Source organism: Notolabrus celidotus, chromosome 9, assembly GCF_009762535.1.
Source record: "Notolabrus celidotus isolate fNotCel1 chromosome 9, fNotCel1.pri, whole genome shotgun sequence".
NCBI lineage: Eukaryota > Metazoa > Chordata > Actinopteri > Labriformes > Labridae > Notolabrus > Notolabrus celidotus.
In genome coordinates, this window is record NC_048280.1 from 2709165 (window position 1) to 2731249 (window position 22085).

General features: G+C 42.1%; 1 protein-coding gene across 3 annotated transcripts in view; it reads right to left on the reverse strand.

The window, feature by feature from the left end:
• Positions 1–21098, reverse strand: part of LOC117818756 (disabled homolog 2-interacting protein-like) — a 39937-nt gene extending 18839 nt beyond the window's left edge. The window contains exons 1-11 of one of the 3 annotated variants that reach the window (XM_034691797.1): positions 20958–21098; positions 20779–20839; positions 20397–20482; positions 19171–19260; positions 18825–19088; positions 15292–15478; positions 15003–15106; positions 12867–12985; positions 11279–11381; positions 6833–6909; positions 4888–4997 (exon numbers count right to left, since the gene is read on the reverse strand). In XM_034691797.1, the coding sequence (XP_034547688.1) occupies positions 4888–4997; positions 6833–6909; positions 11279–11381; positions 12867–12985; positions 15003–15106; positions 15292–15338 (560 nt within the window). In that variant the 5' untranslated portion in view covers positions 15339–15478; positions 18825–19088; positions 19171–19260; ... (1 more) ...; positions 20779–20839; positions 20958–21098. Of the gene's footprint in view, positions 1–1872; positions 1890–4887; positions 4998–6832; positions 6910–11278; positions 11382–12866; positions 12986–15002; positions 15107–15291; positions 15479–18824; positions 19089–19170; positions 19261–20396; positions 20483–20778; positions 20840–20957 lie in introns of those variants that run through there. The other 2 variants (XM_034691799.1, XM_034691800.1) reach the window with 2 other exon arrangements.
• Positions 21099–22085: the final 987 nt, after the last annotated feature.

The following is a 22085-nucleotide window of genomic DNA, read 5'->3' on the forward strand; positions in this document are numbered from 1 at the left end:
CGATTCCAGAATGTATGGCTGATGTATGACACTTTCGGAATGTACAGCTGATACAAAACAATTCCAGAACGTGGAGCCGATGTTAGGCAATTCCAGAATGTATAGTACATGTATAGAGAATGTACACCGATTTAGAAATAAACAGCTAGTGTAAGGTGGTTCTGGAATGTACTGCTGATATATGCCAATTCCAGAATGTACAGCTGATGTATGGCCTTTTCGGAATCTACGCCTGATGTTCTGCTATTCTAGAAACATACAACTTATCCACAGCGAGTCCATAACGTACAGCTGCTGTAAGGCCATTCCGGAATGTAAGGCTGATTTATGGCGATTCCGGAATATACTGCTGATCTAAGGCAATTCAAGAACGTACAGCTAATGTACAGCAATTCCGGAATGTACACTGATTTTGAAATAAACAGCTAGTGTAAGGTGGTTCTGGAATGTGCGGCTGATGTAAGACAATTCCGGAACGTACAGCTGATGTATGACAATTCCAGAATGTACTGCTGATATATGGCCTTTTCGGAATCTACAGCTGATGTTCTGCTATTCTGGAAACATACAACTTATGTACAGCGAGTCCATAACGTACAGCTGCTGTAAGGCCATTCCGGAATGTAAGGCTGATTCATGGCAATTCCGGAATATACTGCTGATCTAAGGCAATTCAAGAACGTACAGCTTATACATGGCAATTCCGGAATGTACAGCTGTTCTACTGCAATCCCGAAATGTCAAGCTGATGATCTACAATTCTGGAATGTACCGCTGATGTTCTGCTATTCTGGAACGTACGACTTATGTACAGTGAGTCCATAATGTACAGCTGCTGTAAGGCCATTCCTGTTTGTACAGTGATTCCACAATAAACAGCTTATGTGGGGCTATTCCTTGATATATGCCAATTCTGGAATGTACAGCTGATGTAAAGCAATTCCATAAAGCAAAGCTGATGTACGGCAATTCTAGAATGTTAAGCTGATGTATTGGGATTCCAGAATCGCCGTAGATCAGCCGTATATTCCATCTCCTCTGAAAACTTAAACTTTTTCTCCATTCTTCATATTTTCACAGATGCAGCAGATGAAACCACAGACAGAAAATCATTAAACTTGACCAACTCTAGAGTCACATCACAGAGAGGGAGGAGTCATAGGGGTTTTTTTTTTAACCAGAGTTTCCACCTGGACGTGTTTTTAAAGCTGAATTATCAACACATCAACAACAATAATCTGTGTGATTATGCGGGTGAATAATAAATCAGTGTGGGCGCAGAAACAGAAACAGAAGTGACTCTTCAGACAGGGAGGGGGACAGGGGGAGCAGGAGGGATTGGGGTGGTCATCTGCGACCTCTGACCCCTGCAGACACTCACACATCTGAACAATCCTGACATGGAAAGGATGATCCTCCACGCTTCCTTCGTTAGCTCGTTATCTCTCATCTTTATCTTGAGGAGCTGCTTAACGTTAGCTGCTTACCGAGCTTATTCTTCAGGGATGTCTGCGTGTGTGTGTATGAGTGTGTGTGTGTGTGTGAGTGTGTGTGTGCAGTGGCTTAACCTTGTTTAGCTTAACATGTTGGCTAACAGCGTGTGCTTTGCCTAGCCACATGCTAGCATACCAGGCTAGCTGTGTGCAGACTGAAGCCAGGCTAGCACAGACAGACAGAAACGCAGCATGCATGGTCATGCAAATCAGGTAGAAGACGCCACTGTGCCCCCCCCACAAACACATGCACACACTCACACACATACACACACACACACACACACACACAGCAGATTCACTGCAGCACATTCATCCATTCAGACAAACAGAGGACAAAGGCTGTTAATGCGTGCAGAGGATCAGTGCAGATACTCACCGAGCATCCTGTGAATGCTGAGGAGGAGGAGGAGGAGGAGGAGGAGGAGAGGGAGAGGGGGGTTATGGTTTCATGTTCTTCTTCAGCAGCAAGCAGGAGGAGCAGGAGGAGAGAGGACGGGAGATGGAGAACCTGCTGATCCTGATGTTGTTTGGTTGAAGGGCTGATACCTGCCTGTCTGTTTGTCTGTATAACTGTCCGTCTGCCTCACTGTCCGTCTGTCTGTCTGTCAGCTTCCTGCTTCTGATGCTACACGGCTTCAGCAGCTACAGCTCTCTCTCTCTCCTCTCTCTGTCTCTATGTGACTCGACCGCCCTCTCCGTCAGCAGGGGCCCCTCCCCTGCAGTGAGGCTGCCCTACTTCCTTTCTCCTTTCTCCCTCTCCTCCTCATCTTCTTTACTTTCTCCTCTTTTCATTCCTCATCATCTCCTCATATCTTCCCCTATCCTCCTTTCCTTTCCTCTCGTCTGTCTTTTCCTCTCTCCTCTCCTCCCCCAGTCTCTTCTATTGTATCAGTGTTACTAACCCCCCCCCCTCCTCTCTCTCCCTTTTTCTTCTTTAATCCCCTCCTCCTCCCCCCTCTCCCATTGTCACTGTACGGTTGATATAGACTGAATCCCCGGGATGTCGCCCTAACACTTACTTCCGGGTAGACACCTGGTGGAGCTAAAACACGGAGATGAAACTGAACCTGTGCATTAATGTCGTCATTTAAAACCATGAGCGTGAGTTAAAACACAGAGGTCCTTCCCATGTGACAGTCCTGCTGTGCTTCTTGGCGTGGAAACTAAATTAAGGGTCAAATTGAACCTCTGAGCTAAAAATGCAGATGGGAAGAAATGCAGCTGCAGAACATCTTCAAACCTCATACAATAACTAACCTTTAATCTCCCTTCACATAAAAGGTGTTGACATTTATTTAATGAAGAATCAGGGTTGGTTTTTTTTGCATCGCTTCTTTCTAATCCTCCACATCTGATAGAGCTCTGAGATCAGATGTATTTAAACTGTTGCCAGGTCCGTCTTCTAAAGTCCTTCTTAATATGTTGCTGGATCACGTCTTACAAACTGAACGCTGCTGATCTTTCTCAGAGGCGCTGTAATGCTGCCACACTCACTCCTTACATTTTCTGTCACGGTTGTACGAGGAATCAGTTTGTTGAAGGTGACTTCTGAAACCCTCTCCTCTGATGGAAGATATCTATGGAATTTAAAATCTAATCTGAAGCTTTCTAGACATTTTTTGAAGTGCAAGGGTTAAAAAAATAGCTTTATGATAAAATGTAAATGAAAAACTCTCTCATATTTATGTGTTTACCTACAAAGATCAAAAAGCCACTATGCCTTGCGCTCCTGCGGCACTTTACAAATGTGTGTTCCCCGTGTTCGGACAGAGTTCGGTAAGAGAGCGTTCAGTTTTGCTGCTCCTACTGCCTGGAATAAACTCCAGAAGGACTTGAATCTGTCAGATCTTATCTCACTGGACGCCTTTGGGTCCATCTTAAATGAAAGACAGCCTCTAGTGGACGCTCTAGGAACTGCAGTTTTTTAGCACTTCCGAGCAAAGGCTTCATATCTTAAGACCGGATGTTGCGACTCTTGTGTTACTTTAAAGATAAGAACAATTCACAGGAAAATAACATCTGCTTGAAATGTAAATGTTTGACGTATATGTTGGTAATATGATAAGGGATGAAAGGGTTAATTAATGCTGTTCATTTGTGTGTTTAAGCAAATGTTATTCATGCCACTCCTGCACAAATCAGTGCACAAGTTTAACACCCTAATTGGAATAATTTGGGGGCGTGTCCACAGGACACCCTAATAAGAATAATTTGGGGGCGTGTCCACAGGACACCCTAATAGGAATAATTTGGGGGCGTGTCCTGTGGACACCCTAATAGGAATAATTTGGGGGCGTGTCCACAGGACACCCTAATAGGAATAATTTGGGGGCGTGTCCACAGGACACCCTAATGAGAATAATTTGGGGGCGTGTCCACAGGACACCCTAATAGGAATAATTTGGGGGTGTGTCCACAGGACACCCTAATAAGAATAATTTGGGGACGTGTCCACAGGACACCCTAATAAGAATAATTTGGGGGCGTGTCCACAGGACACCCTAATGAGAATAATTTGGGGGCGTGTCCACAGGACACCCTAATAGGAAGAATTTGGGGGCGTGTCCACAGGACACCCTAATAGGAATAATTTGGGGGCGTGTCCACAGGACACCCTAATAGGAATAATTTGGGGGCGTGTCCACAGGACACACTAATAGGAATATTTTGGGGGCGTGTCCACAGGACACACTAATAGAAATAATTTGGGGGCGTGTCCACAGGACACCCAAATAAGAATAATTTGGGGGCGTGTCCTGTGGACACCCGAATAGGAATAATTTGGGGGCGTGTCCACAGGACACCCTAATAGGAATGATTTGGGGGCATGTCCACAGGACACCCTAATAGGAATAATTTGGGGGCGTGTCCACAGGACACCCTAATAGGAATAATTTGGGGGCGTGTCCTGTGGACACCCTAATAGGAATAATTTGGGGGCATGTCCACAGGACACCATAATAGGAATATTTTGGGGGCGTGTCCACAGGACACACTAATAGAAATAATTTGGGGGCGTGTCCACAGGACACCCAAATAAGAATAATTTGGGGGCGTGTCCTGTGGACACCCTAATAGGAATGATTTGGGGGCGTGTCCACAGGACACCCTAATAGGAATGATTTGGGGGCATGTCCACAGGACACCCTAATAGGAATAATTTGGGGGCGTGTCCACAGGACACCCTAATAGGAATAATTTGGAGGCGTGTCCACAGGACACGCCCCCAAATTATTCCTATTAGGGTGTTCAAGTGTGTTTGGAAAAATTGCACACACAGTTTGCCACTACACCAGTAAACCCTCAAGGGTTCGAGCAAAGGGGGAGAAACTGGGAATGGGTCTTCGTCTGACAGTGAGACACAACAGTGGAGAATTACTGTAGTGGTTACCTGGTGTCAGCGCTGTTCATGATGTCAGCCCTCATGCTGGTCGGACGAGGCAGTTTAGGATGAGATCGAGTCCGTCGGAGAGACTGCTTCAACCTCCGGGAGAGAAACCCCTGAAGAAGAGGAGAATATTGAATTAATCAACTTATTATTTATCCGCTCTGTTTTCTGGAGGTTTTGTGGAAGGGAACATTGTAAAGATGCAGCTATTGATCATCCATCTGTTATCGTTAGCGCTTATCCTGTTAGGATGTCAGTGGGCGAGAGGTGAGGTACACCCAGAGTCAATCACAGGGTCAACACTTGGAGACAGACAACCATTCAAACACACCACCAGGCAATTTAGAGGCACCAGTTAACCTAATGAGCATGTCTTTGGACTGTGGGAGGAGTAGAGGAAGTAGAGGAAGAACAAAATAATGCTGTAGAGTTATTTAAAGCTCCTATGAGGGGGCAGGTGTCAGACAAGATGATTGACATCCTGCTGAAAATAAACCTTTTGTATTTTTTTATGTCAAATATTTCATCAGAGGAAAAGTCAAGCAAAGAAATGTTGTGTCCACAGGGGGCGCCACATTCAGCACAAACAGATCAAGACAGACCCTGAACATACAGCATTACAAACTCATACAAATAAACCCAGAATGGAGAAACACTTCTGTTGTGTTTTTCAGAATTTTTCTACATTTATTCATTTCTTATATCATTTTCCTAAAATTAAATTCTTTTATTATTGTGATATATAATTATACCATTCATTTTAAGTAAGATGTGTTTGTTGTAATGTGAAAAAAATAATAATTTTACACTGAATTTAATTAATTCTTCAAATTAAAGCTCCTGTGAGGAAATTTCAGTTTGTGTCGTTTTTGGCTCCCCCTGTGGACAAAAGAGTCTTAGCTGATTTCATCCTGTAAATGCGTCAAAGGTCTTTATTGATAGTTAAATGTCATCTTGATCTGTTTTAACAGTTAAATTCATCATTCATGGAGAGCTTTTGTTGTTAAACATGCTAACAGAGTTTGACACCTACCCCTTGCCATGGTATCAGACATGAAAAATAACCACATGAAATGAGTCACTCTTCTTTTTGATGATCTTTTCTTCTTATTTAGGTCATAAAAAGTATTAGTATTCATTTTAATCTGTTTCATAAGCAGTTAAAAGTTCCTTACAGGAGCTTTAATGATACTGTGGTTTAATATTTACGGTTTATTTCCTATAATTCTGCATATTCCTTGTTGTTGTATGTGAGTTGTGTTATTTTTAAAAATATTTTCCACTTTGAACTAATCATCTTGCTTTATATAATTTGAAGTATATAGTTTATATAATATATCTACAGTACATAGATGTATGTATGGGTGTTGCTTCTGTTCACTGATGAGCACCACCGAGTCCAAACGTTGTGATTATCCATGTTTCTGTGAGCATCCTGGCTTATCTTCCTCTCCTCTCTGCTGTTTATGACCCTGCATCTCCAGGGTGTGTGTGGAACAGCCCCTCCTCATTACGAGGACCGGCCCTACAACACCTTTAACCGGACTCCAGCTGATTCACAGTGTGCAGCTTGTGTACTTGCTGTGGGTTCAGAGTGTTCCCGTTGTCGTTTTTCATGGGACTCATGGAGGTTTATCAGATCCAGGTATGCCGATGCTCCACCTGCACCTCCCCCTCCTCGTTTTCATCAAGAGAGGGGGTGTAGGTATTTGGACAGGGAGCAGGGAGTGGGAGAGGCACCACATCAGACCCGTAAATCATCTGTTTCTCTGTCTGCGGCCTGCAGGTGGAGCCGGTCAGCTGATTCACAGCTGACAGCAGCTGGGCTCCTGTTACCATGGAAACAGCAGGCTGATCCCAGCTGAGAGGGAGGTGTGTGTGTGTGTGTGTGTGTGTGTGTGTGTGTGTGTGTGTGTGTGTGTGTGTGGGTGTGTGGGTGTGTGCTCACCGTCACTCTGGCGGTGGGTGTGTCCACCACTGAGCTGCTGGGCATGCTCTGTCGGCGGATCCCTCTCTCTGGAACATCTGGAACAGACAGAGAGCATCATGGGAGTGTTTGTAGTTCAGGAGCAGCCAGCTGTGTCGGTGCCACAGCTGTTGCCAAGGAGACCAGCTGCTGTTAGCACTTTTGTTCTAATGACGGCGGGGCGTCAGAAACATGTCTGAACCTTTATGAGTCTTTTATTTTGAAAGGTAACGCAGTGTGTCATCCACATATGATGGATTAATAAGGCTGTGTTTTGACCAAAGCTTGTTTTGGTTATTTATTAATTTATTTTTCTAAATATGAATACATTTGGATTCACAATAAAGCTGAGCTGAGTCACGGAGAGATTTATTGTTTGTTTTATTTTACTGAACCTCAACATTCATCACATGATCTTCTCAGAGCTCACATCATTCATCTCTGAGCTCAGTCTCTTTTTGAATTCTGCTACATTTTGTTGTTTTTAATACAAAGTTAGTAAAAAAATACCTAACAAGCTTAACTTTTGAGTCATGTGGCAATTTCTAAAGCTTATATTTATTTTTAAAAGACTCAAAATGTAAGAGACACGTTGGATAAAGAATCATTTTATTCTTAAATGAAGTGGTTCTTAATTCTAATATTAAAGCATATTAAATCTGGCTTTTAACTTGACATAATTTCATTTTAGCCCTAGAATGCATTATTACTATTACAACCATTATTACCATTGTACAAGCATCATTTATATTTATTTTAATTTGTCTTATTTTATGGTGTTTTATTTCAATTTAATTGAATTCAATTATTTTTTGCTGGTATTTAACTGATTTTATTTTATTAGTTTATTGTAATGATTTTAATTTAATTATTATTTTATTTATTTTTCTAGTTTTATTTATTTATCTGACTTTATTGTGATTATTATGTAATGATTTTATTTTCTGATATTTATCTGTTTTTTTTTTCATTGATTTTAATTTATTTTTTTGTTTTTTTTAGTGATTTTATTTTTTTATTTGTATTTAATTTATAGATTGTATTCAATGAATATGTTTTAAAGTATAATATATCACTTTCCTCTTTCTTGTTTTAGTCTTGTATCATTTTATCCATCTCTGTTATTTTTCTGTCTTTGTTCTTTGGTGTAGCACTTTTGGCTGCATGCTTGAATGCATGAAAGGTGATATATAAATAAAAATGAGTTGAGTTAGACAGACGTGTTTCAGCATGTGACCTTCATAGGATCATAATAAAACATCCAACAGACAACATTTAAACATTTAAAGGAAAGGTTTGCGACAGAAACAAGTCAGAAACATCCAATCACATGCATCCATATACACGTCAGCCAGAAGGGCCAGGGTTTTAATTTTTGCATGTTTTAGCCTGTTTGTAATCTTTATTAAAGTCGTCTCCTCTGACATTAAAGGGATTAAAGGGAATCCTATCATACTGTAGGCTGATTCATATCTGCTGTTCAGGGCTCTTTAACACCCAGTGTGCAACTGTCAATTAACTTCAGGGTGTTTTCAGAAGTGTGCACGTCCCCCCAATGTGTGCAATCTAATAAATTCATAATAATAATAATAATAATACATTTTATTTATAAAGCGCTTTCCTGAAAACTCAAAGATAAAAACATCATATAAAACAACAGAATAATAAAAACATGAATAAAATACATTTAAAAGCAATCATACGTTAAAAGCAGTTCTAAACAGGAGGGTTTTGGTGAGTGATTTGAAGGTGGACTGGTTGGGGCAGTTTCGAAAGTTAAAGGTGACATATCATGCAAAATTGACTTTTTAATGGTTCTCTACCTGAAATATGTTTCCCTGGCATGTCTACAAACCCCCTGAGAATGAAAAAAATCCATTCTGCCCCTGTTCTGATTTCTCCACCTTTCTGTAAATGTGTGCTGAAACCAGCCGTTTCAGACTTTCAGTGTTTTTGTATACGTCACAACAATATCCGGTCTGTCACGGAGTCAGAGCTCGGAGCTTGTTCAGCCCATAGACTGTATAAAATAATACTGAATCCCTCCTCTGGTTTTCATTACCTGCACACACGTGTGCTAACAAGGAGCTTAGGAGGGAGGCATGCTAGTTGTAGGCTGTCTTAATAAACACAAAGGTCGGTTTTACTCCCCACGTCTGCAGATTTGAAGATCTAGTGGATGATTTTTATTTGTCATGGATAAGTGCTAGCGCTAATTAGCATAGCCACATAGCTATATGTTCGTAGCTGTAGCTGTAGCTCTAGCTGTAGCTGTAGCTGTAGCTACATACTGATAAATAAAACAACAAGAAACACTAAATCTGTGACCAATCGTTCAGAAAGGTCCTGCTACAGGCGCCTTTCCGTCAGGATCAGATTCAGAGGGTTGAAGTAACGCGATCTCTGAGCAGCTGTGTATATTCAGCCAACATGTAAACATTAGATCAACGTGCTGGAGAGCCGAGGCACATCCACTTCCTGAGGGGGCGTGGTCAGAGGGAAAACAGACTGTTCTGAGGAGGACTGAAGAAGAAGGCTTTTCAGGCAGACCAAAATCTGATTTCAAAGTGTTTTTTTGAGCATAAACTTTAAAGACATGTTTTGGGGACCTCTTAGACCAATATATATTGATGAAAAAAGCGTGATATGTCCCCTTTAAGTGGTAAGGCGTTCCAGAGGGAGGGGGCGGCGACAGAGAAAGCTCTGTCCCCCAAGGTTCGGTGCTTGGTGTCAGGTGGTAGGGAGAGGAGGTGGGCGTTGGAGGATCGGAGGTTACGGGAGGGGGTGTGGTGATGGAGCAGGTCGTTGAGGTAAGAGGGGGCCTGGTGGTGGAGGTTCTTTGTGGGTGAGAAGGAGGATTTTGAAATGTATGCACTGTTTGATAGGGAGCCAGTGGAGGTTTTGGAGAACAGGGGTGATATGGTCACGGGAGCGGGTGTGGGTGAGCAGGCGGGCGGCAGAGTTCTGGATGTATTGTAGTTCGTTGAGTTGTTTTGAAGGAAGGCCATAGAAGATGCTGTTACAGTAGTCGAGTATGGAAGTGATAAAGGCGTGGATCAGGGTTTCAGCGGTGGAGAAGGAGAGAGATGGACGGAGACGAGCGATATTTTTAAGGTGGATGAAGGCAGTTTTGGTGATGTGCTTGATGTCCTGTTCCAGAGTGAGATGGGAGTCCATAATGATACCGAGGTTGTGAACATGTGAGGACGGAGTGAGGGAAGCATTGTCGATGGGGAGGTTGAAGTTGTTGGTGGTTGTGGTGAGGGATTTGGGGCCGATGATTATGAGGTCAGATTTTTTTTCATCATGTGTTTTTTTTTTTTTTTATCATTTCCAGCTTGATTCTGCTTTAATAAAATATAATTCCTGCAGCCGTTTGAAGAGACGCATTCATGTAATGAGGTGGCTTTCACATTATATGAATTAAAGATGGAGTTTAATGTGCAGCTGGCAGCAGGTGCTTATAGCAGCTTAGCTAAGGGGGCTTTTGGTCGATTTATAAAGTAAAATAGAGGGAGATGGTGCCCCCTCCTCATCCCCCCTGAAATCACATACTGCTTATGGGGATAATAAACACACACACACACACACACACACACACACACACACACACACACACACACACACACACACACACACACACACACACACACACACACAGTTTACAAACACTAATAAATGATTTCCAAAGCAGACAGAGAGTCTGAATCACTGATTTTATGTATATATTGATAACATTTTATCAAATAAGTTTTGTATCAAGGTGGGAAAAAGTTTTTGACAACCCTGAAGATTATTTTCAGGAAAAAAAAACAAAGATGAAAACTCTCGTCTGTGTGTTCACCGGACTCTTTAGAGAGTTCTTGAATACTCCACATTTAAATAACTAAGAGGAACAGTAATTTAAGTTAACTTCACAGTGGTTTAAAAATAAATAAACACCTTTAAATTGAATTGAATATTTATGAAAGGATATTTGGTAATTCTATGGAACTCTGTGCAGCTCCTCTGTCACCGTCGACCCTCAGAGTCCAGCTCTGCAGGTGACGCTAACCTGCCTTGTGTTAAGTAACCTCACAAGCAGAGGAGCAGTCAATCATGTTGCCATGGCAGCTGACCTCAGATATCAGATTATGAGATTATTATTATCATTACATCAAGATTAAGCAGAGCAGCTTATCCGGTCGCAGCAGCAAACTCACAAACACCGACATGAAAACAAACAAACACGAACGTTTTCTTCTTACCGTTCAAGTCTTCAAACTCGGCTTCAAAGTCCACGTCCATCACCTGTCTGTCTGTCTGTCTGTCTGTCTCTACCTGTCTGTCTGTCTCTACCTGTCTGAGGCTGTCTGTCTGAAGTAGTCCGCTGCTGTCCGTCCGTCCGTCAGTCTGTCTGTCGTCCTCTTCTGCAGCTGTCCTCCTTACCTTTGTGGGTGTGGCGAGGAAGTCCCGGGGTCACATGGAGAGTGTATCTGAGCAACCAGACCGTGCAAGTCTCCGCCCTCTCTGCAAGAAGCAGAGGATGAACCTGAGGAGACAGAGAGGGAGGAGAGGAAGAAGATATTTAATGTGTTTAAGAAGGTTTTTGTCACAGCCTTTTCACTCCTCTATGAATTTATGACTGCTGGTTCAGAGCTGAGAGGGGCAGGGGGACATACACTTCATTGCATCGTCTGTGCACTTTACTTTTTTAAAGCAAGGGACAAAAAAACAAGAATGAAAGGAAGCTGAAGAAGAAGAAGAAGAAGAAGAAGAAGAAGAAGAAGAAGAAGAAGAAGAAGAAGAAGAAGAAGAAGAAGAAGAAGAAGAAGAAGAAGAAGAAGAAGAGGCTGCTGAAGAAGAAGTAGAAGCAGCAGAAGCAGTAGAATCAAGAGAAGGTGTAAAGGTATAAGAGGAACAAGAAAGAGAAGCAGCAGCAGAAGCAGAAGCAGAAGAAGAAGAAGAAGAAGAAGAAGAAGAGGAGGAAAAGTTGTTGAAGAAAAAACCCACATGAAGCAGAAAGAAGAAGAAGAAGCAGAAGAAAAAGTCAACCCAAGAGAAAAAGGGGAAGAGAAGATGCAGCAAGAAGCAGAAGAAGAATCAGGAGCTAAATTAGATGCAGAAGAAGACAGAATAATAGACAAAGGATGAAGAATAGACGACCACAGGAATCAAGACCAGCAGATGAGGCACAAGAAGCAGAAAAAAAGAACAGAAAGAGGAGAAGAAAAACTAAAAGCAGGAGAGAAGAAGCTGAAGATGAGGAACAAGTAAGAGAAGGAGAAACAGCTGCAGGAGGAAAAGTGAAACTAAAGTAGAAGAAGAAGATGCAGGAACAGCAAAAGAAGAGGTGCATGTCACAGAGAAAGAAACCGCAAAAAGAAGTAGAAAAAAGTAGAAGCAGCATGAGCAGTAGAAGCAAGAGAAGGTGTAAAGGTATAAGAGGAACAACAAAGAGAAGCAGCAGCAGAAGAAGAAACAGCAGAACAAAAACAGAGGAAGAAGATGATGCACACGTCAGAGAGAAAGAAACAGCAGAAGCAGAATTAAAGAATCTGCAGAGGAAGAAGTGGAAAAAGCAAAAGCAGGTGTAAAGGTATAGGAGGAACAAGACAGAGAGAAGAAGATGCAGGAGTGGAAGAAGAAGAGGCACATGTCAGAGAAAATCAAGAGAAGGTGTAAAGGTATAAGAGGAACAAGAAAGAGAAAGAGCAGAAGAAGAAGAAGAAGAAGAGAAGAAGAAGAAGAAGAAGAAGCAGAAGAAGAAGAAGAAGAAGAAGAAGAAGAAGAAGAAGAAGAAGAAGAAGAAGAAGAAGAAGAAGAGGCACATGTCAGAGAAAAAGGAACAGCAGAAGACTTTGAGGAAGAAGTGGAATCGGCATAAGCAGCAGAAGCAAGAAAGAGAACAAGATGTAGAAGAGAAGAGTGATTGTGTGTGTGTGTGTGTGTGTGTGTGTGTGTGTGTGTGTGTGTGTGTGTGTGTGTGTGTGTGTGTGTGTGTGTGTGTGTGTGTGTGTGTGTGTGTGTGTTGTACCTCCAGATTGTTGAGCATCAGTAACTGAGAGTCGGACAGGATGCAGAACATTTTACTCCACACATCAGTCTCCGCCTTCTGACCACACGACAGCCAATGGATGGAGGCGCTCTTCAGCTCTGTGACATCATCACATGATCACATGATCAGTGTTTAACATGGTGTGAACTCTTTACTGCATTCTTATCATAGGCCCAAAATCCCTCACTTCCACCTGCCCAGACTTCTCACTCACTATTGATAAATCCACTGTTTCAGCATCCACCCACATCCGTACCCTTTTTGATCAGTCACTCAACTTTCAACAACACATTAACAATATTTCAAAAACTGCTTTCTTCCACCTCAAAAACATCGCCTGTCTCCGCCCCTCCCTGAAACTCTCATCCACGCCTTCATCACCTCAAGACTCCATTATTCCAATAGCATCCTCTACGGTTCACCCAACACCCTCCTCAACAAACTACAATACATACAAAACTCAGCTGCACGCCTCCTCACTCACTCCCGCTCCAGAGACCACATCACCCCCAGTCCTCCAGAACCTCCATTGGCTTCCCATCCCCTCAAGAATACAGTACAGGATCCTCCTCATCACCTACAAAGCCCTCCATAATCTAGCTCCCTCCTACCTCACTGACCTTCTGCAGCCATACAATCCCTCCACCAACGCCAACCTCCTCACCCCTCTCACCAAACCCAAGCACCGAACCTGGGGGGACAGGGCCTTCTCTGTCGCTGCCCCCACCATCTGGAACTCTCTCCCCCAACACCTCAGATTCTCTCCCTCACTCACCAAATTCAAATCAGGACTCAAAACCCACCTATTAACAAAGGCTTTTAAACTAGAATTGATTGATTTTTTTGTTGTTTTGTTTTATTTTGCTGCCTTGCTTTTATTTGCTTTTCTATTGTATAAATTTATTTTCCTGTAAAGCGCTTGGAGAATCTTTTAAAGCGCTTTTATAAATAAAATGTATTATTATTATTATTATTATTATATATAATTTAATTCAGGGTTCCCACTCTTTTCCAGAGATCATTTTCCAGGACATTTCAAGGACATTTTCAGTGATGATCAAGCTGGTATGACAGTCCAAATTAAGTTCCTAATTTAGTTCCTAAGTAATCTAATATGTTCCTCTCAGTGGAAGTCTACATTGAAAGTCTATGGCTATCCATGAAATCATCTCTTACCTGCTTAAAAATGATGGCAAATTGATTATAGAATAATGCAACCACAGATGTACAGCACTTCACTTTATTAGTGCAACCAAGTAACAATGATGGGCAACTCTCATCTCAGCTTTCTCTTTTCTCAAAAAATATAAAATGAGCTAAATAAAAAACAAAAGAGCCAGCAAAGGAATCAGGAAGCTGCCTTACTGAAATAATTAAATAAATAATAATCAGAGGATCAGTGCTTTAATGACCTAAATAGAACTAAATGACAAAAATGGCCACAAATGTTGAATGGAGATGTGTTTTTTTTTAACTTTGTCAGATCACACGCAGTCATGTTGGAATAATTTTCCAGGACATTTAACTTTTTCTCCCATTTTCCAGGTGTTTTCCAGTACTGGAAAGCTAGTCAACTATTTTCCAGGTTTTCCAGGTTTTCCAGGACGCGTGGGAACCCTGTTAATTGATTTGATTAATTTTATTGTTGTTGGTGTCAAATTCCATTTTTCTTTTAGCATGTTTTGCCTTTATTTGACTTCTTCTTTCTCAAGCACTTTGAATGGCATTTGATTTGTATAAAATGTGCTCTATAGATAAACAGCAGATTGTCATGTTTCAAACTTTCATCATGTGAAAGGTGAAAACTGTGAGCTCACTGGTGGGTTCTGCAATCTGGACAGTAAGTTTCAGATTTAGTCACAGCAGAGGAAGACTATGAGAGCTTTTCATTGGATTTATGTAAATAATCAAGAGTGCTGTGTTACTGATTCCCCCTGACGGAGACTGTTTAAAGCTGTTTTCACTGGAATGACAAAAAGTCAAACATCATGAAGAAGTCCTTCAAAATGACAAAACTGGAGAGGGGTGATTAAGAAGTAGAATCCTGAGCATCTCTTCAAACTCAAGAGGAACTTCTAAGTCTTAATGTTCAAAGCCTGAGCAGCATGAACTCACCGATCACCTTCATCCAGCCCATGTGCTGACACCTGGACAGGTGTTTCACCAGCTCGTCCATGGCCGCTCGATCCTCTGCGGCAGGGAGACCAGAGGCCGGCGCTCTGAAGTAGGATTTGGGGTCAACAAGGTAACCGCAGAGTTAATCCTGGGTTTGTAGGGCTACACAAAAGTTCACCTCTAACCTCAGGTACATCACTACGGTAAGGAAGCTGCAGCACACCTGTTTAAAGGGAGCTTAAAGGGAGGTTACGTCTACGATAACATGAGCAGGTAGAACAGCACTGACCTATCCAATGACCTGATCCCAGAGCGGAAGGTTGAACTCACAGACATTTGGACGACTGGAAAGCTGGAGCTCGTCTCTTCAGGTGTGTTGGTCACTCCTCCTGCTCTACACTTACTTCACATGTCTGTCTGTCTGTCCACCTGTCTGTCTCTCTGTCTGACCACCTGTCTGTCTCTCTGCAGGGACCCTAAGGACGACAAGACACAGCAACGCTCACACCTGAACTGCCGGTTAATGTCGTTTTGTTTCTCACGTGTCGCTAATGCCTTAACGGTATTAACAGATTATCAACTGTTGCACTCTCACTGCTCCACTCACACTCACACACACACTTAACACACTGTTTTACATAGGAACACACACACACTGCACACACACACACACACATAATCAGAAACAGAAAGTGGTCAAAGATCAGACAACAGTTATTTTTTATTACAGAGAAAGCTGGCTGCTGATTGGTCAGCCGTACAGGAAATAAGGCAAACTTACAGTCACATGATCAAAACAACTGTCCAACAGGCCAATGGGAGGGGAGCGTGGTCACCATGGCAGCGATGAAGAGCTCCAGGTTTAAAGTGACAGAGTGACAGTTTAACGTCTCAGAGACTGTTAGCACTATTAGCATTCCTCATTCAAACCAAAGGGCTTGTTAGCTTTAAGCTAACTAAACAAATGAACAGCGAAACATATTTCTTTTTTTTTAATTTCCTTTAAACTTTTGAACGGCGCAGGACTCCGGATCATCGATCGGCCGTCTGATCGATCACGAGTCGGTCAGTGAGGTTGATGTTTGCATAGATACTGAGTGTGACGAGTAGTGCGAGAAAACAGCTGCTCACAGGAAACACACGGAAGAGTCAGCACAAGGAACACCTGAGACTCTGCACAGCTCCAGTGGGATTTGTAGTTTTTGTCTGTAGTTTCTCATCAGCATACATTTTTACAGGGAAAACTCAGAAAGAAAGTCATCAATGACGACACTGTAAAACATGAAATCAATCCACAGTATTAAGGCGTAACGTTGGTGCTTTAATTCTTTTTATACACTTTTAATATTTTACTTCCTCGTCTTAGTCTAAGCTACAAAGTCACGCTACATTAGAATATTCTTATTTTATTACTGGATGATTATAGAAAAGGATTAAAGAGCATTCATCCGGTGAACTCACGTGTCTAATCCATGATCTCTGCACATTTACAGCTCTGATTGTTACTCCTGATTGTCAAAGTATTGTGTTTGTTCTTTAAAGGCCCTGTGAGGAGTTTTGAACTGGCTGAGAAACAGACTGAAAATGATACTGATGCCTCCTTATGAACTTGAATAGCAAACAAGACCATCAGCAGCAACACTGACACATTCTCTGTTGTCATTTTTAATGCCTGAAACCGCCCTGAGGGGGTAGGTGTCAGACCAGATGATGGACATCTCACTTCAGAAACAGCCTTTATTTGACTGTTTTCATGGAAAAGAATCACATTGCCTGATAAAGTTGACTGTTAAAAGACAACAGGATGAGTTTTTTGCATGTTTAAGACAAGAGATAAGAGGTATCACTTTGTCCACAAGGGGGCGCCAGAATTGATACAAAACAAAAGTTCCTCACAGCAGCTTTAAGTGAAAAGTCTGACTTGTAGAGGTTTTTGAACCAAGTGGGAATTTATATATTATAAATATAATATAATATAAATTAAAAAAAAACATATTTCGTTTTAGTAAACTTTTTAAATAAAGTTACATTTTTAAGAAACCTCTTATTAGTTGTATGGGGCAAAGTAATGTTTCCAGTTATTAGTGACTGTTTATACATTAATTTAGCGTTAGTATAATTAAGAATGTAGAAAAATATAATTAGGTTTGGTTGTTTAACACACTATTTTAGTTTATCTTTTGATGAGAAGACACTGTCTCTTTAATATAGGTTTGTGTGAGGCACAGACAGTGGGAGGAGTCAGTGGACGCTAGACTGGTTTGGAGTCGCACGTTTTTTTACCGTGTCCGTCTAGAGTTTTGTTTATTATCTTGGAATCCAGAATCATCTGTAACATATTTGGATTTGTGACACTGATGGAGCATTAAAATAAAGTGGCGTCATAAGTCCAAACTATTTAGTCTCCTTCTGACTCCAGAGAAGCTTCATGTTTTCGGATTTGGCTTCAGTGCTCTACAGCGTAATGTTTCACTGACCCGTATCGGCTCTCAACCCAGAGATTTGGAACCTCTGAGTTCATGTTCTACAGAACCCACTGGAGCTTCACAGGTGAACCAACACTGACTCACACATCCTTGTCACTTCACACCCAACTCTGTGAGGTCACTACAGGTATCACTGCTGTCAGGAAACACCTGTAGTGGCGTCAGTGGCTGGGGATGAAACCTGTGGAGCATTTGTTTTCTAACACATGACTGAAGGTCTCAGTCTGCTTTACGTGAAGTGCTTTGTATTCAGATTGGTTAAGAGCTGCTGGTGAGATAACCCGGGGCTGCAGCAGTGAGGACAGGTAAGGCAGAGTGCTGTTTGACAGCTAGGGGGCGCTACAGGAGCCTCTGACTGTTTAAAACATCAGAGAAGAAATGTGTTTGGTTTGACATACAATAAAAACAAACTCCAACTAATGTCAGTCTGATAGTACTCAGATCTCAACACTATAATATACATGTAACACTACTGAATGAGAGCGTGTGATGGTGTACGTGTGTGTCGGTGTGTGTTGGTCTTTGGCTGTATTTAAACACAATATTCGCTCTGACTAAACACTGACATTAAAGGTTTGTGACCAGCTTGATCCCTGATTCCTCCAAACTCCACATCCTTTGACCAGCTATCGCTTGGATAAATGTTGGGGGGGGGATAAATGTGGGACAGGATACTTCAGGGAAGCGTGGATATACAATACTTAAGGGGCAAATTTGGGAACGTTTTTTTTGGAGGGGACATATTTAAAACTAGATACTGATATGCAAAAAGCAGGGTTACATGGGGATATTTAGATGGCATGATATAAATGGGAAATATGTGGGAAGACATGTTGACGAGGCGTACAAGATACTTTGGGGGACATGCATTGGAATATAAAGGACAGAATATATTTTAGAGACATTGCTAGATTCACATTAGATTCAATCTACTTGTTTCTTGATCAGATTACTTTTCTCTTCATCTAACACAAACTGGGGGCCGTTAAAATACTGTTATAAGGTAACTGACAGCAAAACTTACATTGTCTTCCTTCTTTTAAAACTAGAGTGAGTTATTTGGGTGTTTTAAGATCCATGTGTGTGTGAAGATCACATTTAAAAATGGGCTTAAATTCTAAAAACATTAATTTATATTAAAACTTGAACTGTCTGCGTGGACACAGTGAGAGCGTTAATGGAGAGTGACTAGGTTCTAATTGAAATGGGAGTGGAGGAAGAGGAGTCAAAGCGTCACGTCATCTTGCAAACGTCTTAATAAGGTGTAGTCCCCTCCCACTCCAGCAGATACTGGACCGTCCCCTGAGGAGTGACACGTCGAGCCAACACCTGGTACCTTTCCCCGTTGGTCAGTCTGCCTGCTACTCCAAAGTACGAGGAGATGGAAGAGTGGAGGTGGGAGGAGTCAGAGGGAATCTGGGAGGGGTCAGATAAGAAGTGGGAGGAGTCTGTTGCCAGGTGAGAGTGGTTCGTAACTTCTTGGTCCTCTAGCATGGCAGACTGCCCCTCCTCGACGAGCTCCTCCCCTGCCTCGCTGCGATTGGCCCAATGGCTGTAACTGCTGCTGGGCAACTTCCGCTTCCTACTGCCGACCCTCCTCCTGAAGCAGAGCACAGAGGTCAAAGGTCAGAGACAGAAACGCGTGACTTTACGGTTAAGATGAGGGGCTGGGTTGTGCTGACCTGAAGTGGTAGGAGGCGCTGGTGGTGGCAGAGCCTGAGGTGGAGGCATCAGTGGAGTCTTGATCTATACTGACGGTCCTGCTGGAACTACTGGAATACAAAGAGGGTGGTCACATGACGAGAGTTTGATAAGGGATTATCTGTTACCTGAGGCGTTTTCAACCGGAGGGACTTTACCCCAGAACTACGTGCGTTTCAACCGGTGGACCCAGGGTCTAGATTTGGTTCAGGGGTAGATATTCTCCCCCCTAAAAAGCCCCTGCTAGGGGGGTAGTACTTTTCAAAGGTCACGGGCTTTTGGGGGGCAAGGCCTGCAATTCTGAACGTGTCTGATTGGTAGATTACCTGCAGTGTTTTTAATCCGCCCGTCGTCACACACATCTGTGATTCACTTGATTTCTCTTTCTTTCATTAGTTTTTATTTGTTCTATCTTTTTTGTATGTGTGTGTACTTTTCAAAAGAAGAAGCTGTGATTCTCTTGATTTAGCAGCTTGTAACAGTAGTCTTCTCTCAGCCCACCGTGAATGCGTCTCTCCTCCCGGTGTTCCGGTTTTAAAAGTGACCCTGTAAACTGGAGACCTTCAGCTGAACGTGTCAGTGTTTGTGGAGTTTACACAGCTGTTGAAACACAGAGGGAGTTCCTGGGAATGCAAACTAGTTTAGTTTTTATTAAGATTTCAAAATATCCTCATCAGATATTTAATGATGGTCTAAAGACGTTTATGAGGGATGCATCCGGCTGAGAGTCTCCAGTTAACAGGGTCGCCGTTTAAACCAAAACCCCAGCCGATCTTTGCCACGGCTTTTTGAGTTCAAAAGGATTTTAAAGCCGTGTTGAAACGTCTTTGCTACTCGCGCTTATCTCCTCTCACGTGTTGATTCAGTGAATCCATCTGTGATGAAATATAGCACCATCTAAAACAGCGCCAGCTGAGTCTCTTCATGCTAACAGGCTAACTGTTGCGTTGCTCATAATGATACCTGCCTGTCCATCTGCTTCTATGGTGTCATAGTGGTGTCTGGTCTGATTGTGTAGTGCATTTACTTTTTATTTCCTCCATACGTCACTGGCCTGATTTGCACAATCTACCCGGGACTTCAGCCCGCGGTCAAAACACAGACAACAATGGGGGCACAGGAACCTTTTAGTTCAGGGTAAAGTAGCTCTGGGGGCTAAAAGACCCCAGAACTCTTGGTAGAAATGCACATCTGATCTCTGTCTCACCTTTTGAGGCTCTGCAGCTCGTCCAGAGAGAAGTCAAAGATGTTTGCCATGTGGTGGTTGGAGGTCCAGCTGCAGGACAGCTCGTTCTATATTACAATCAGATTGATTTGTGTAATTATTCAGCAAAATGTGATTAAAATGAAGCACTTCTTTATTCACGGCACAGTTTAAAGCTTTATTTATCATGTTAAACTGACTCACTAAACATTTTAGCATTAGCTTGAGAGATTTGAAGCCTTTAAAGATAACAGATGAGCATCTTAATGTCAGCTAATCTAAATTTAACGTTGCTCCAAGACATTACATATCAACAAGCCAAATAACACGGCCCTGCAAAGCTCTTCAGGTTAAGAAAAGAGAAAAAAGAAAAGGTGGTTCTTACATTAGGAATAGCATCTTCTAGAAGCCACTTGGACTTCCTCTTCTTCCTCTCTGCTGAAACACTGAACACACACAGACACACAGTTTCATGTTAATCACAGAGACTCCAGCTGTGGTTTACAGATGAACTGGACGTCAAGAACTAGAAAGAGACCCGGAAATCTAGAGAAATGTCTGTACCTGACCACGCCTTTCTTGCTTCCCCGTCCTCCGTCGTTCTGAGCACGCTCAGGAAAGAGCTTAGAGGGGGGATTAGGAGGGACTCTGGTCCTCAGCCGAAAGATGCATTTCCTCTTCTTGATCTCTTTCCCACACAGAAACCTGAACACAGAAAAATCATCCAACATGATGCAAACCGATGACTGAGTGCTTCACTGTGGACTTAATAAGACCAGGAGGCTTTTCTGCAGTCTGATAGATGACTAACAGTGCAGCTGTAAACAATAACAAAGCTCTAGAACCATCTACGTCAGCTGCATCCCACACACAGGTGTTACTTTATTTCACTGTGTTTTTGTGTTTTAACCAGAAGATGGAGCTATACCAGCAAAAGCTTTGTCATGAATGATGGTGCAGACGCCATCATCACCATCACTGTCACACTGATGTGACTGAAAATACAATCCATACACTGCGTAATGAAAGCAGCTGCTCCTGGTCCCCAAGCATACTTTTATCATTATCATTATTATTATTATTATTATTATTATTATTATTATTATTATTATTATTATAATTAATAAGTTATTTTACATTCACTTTTATAAAAAATATTATTTTATTTGATATTCACTTTTATTATTATTATTGATATTTTACATTCACTTTTATTTTTTGATATTTATTATTATTTTAAATTCCATTATCATTATTATTACTATTTTATTTATATTCACTTTTCTAAATATAATAATTGTTTTTTTTATTTTATTTTATAATAAATTAAAATAACCTTTGGTTCACTTAAAGGGTGTGAATAAGCTGCTTACAGTTAAAGCCACACAAAGTAGTCATAAAGCTTCTGTTAGGTTAGGAGATGATGCTGTGAGGAGGAGGAGGAGGAGGAGGAGGAGGAGGAGAGGGGGAGGAGGAGGAGAGGGAGGAGGAAGTGGAGGAGGAGGAGGAGGAGGAGCAGGAGGAGGAGGAGGAAGAGGAGGAGGAGGAAGAGGAGGACGAGGAGGAGGAGAAAGAGGAGGAGGAGGAGGAGGACGAGGAGGAAGAGGAGGAGGAGGAGGAGGAAGAGGAGGAGGAGAAGGAGGAGGAGGAGGAGGTGGAGGAGAAGGAGGAGGAGGAACAGGAGGGAGGAGA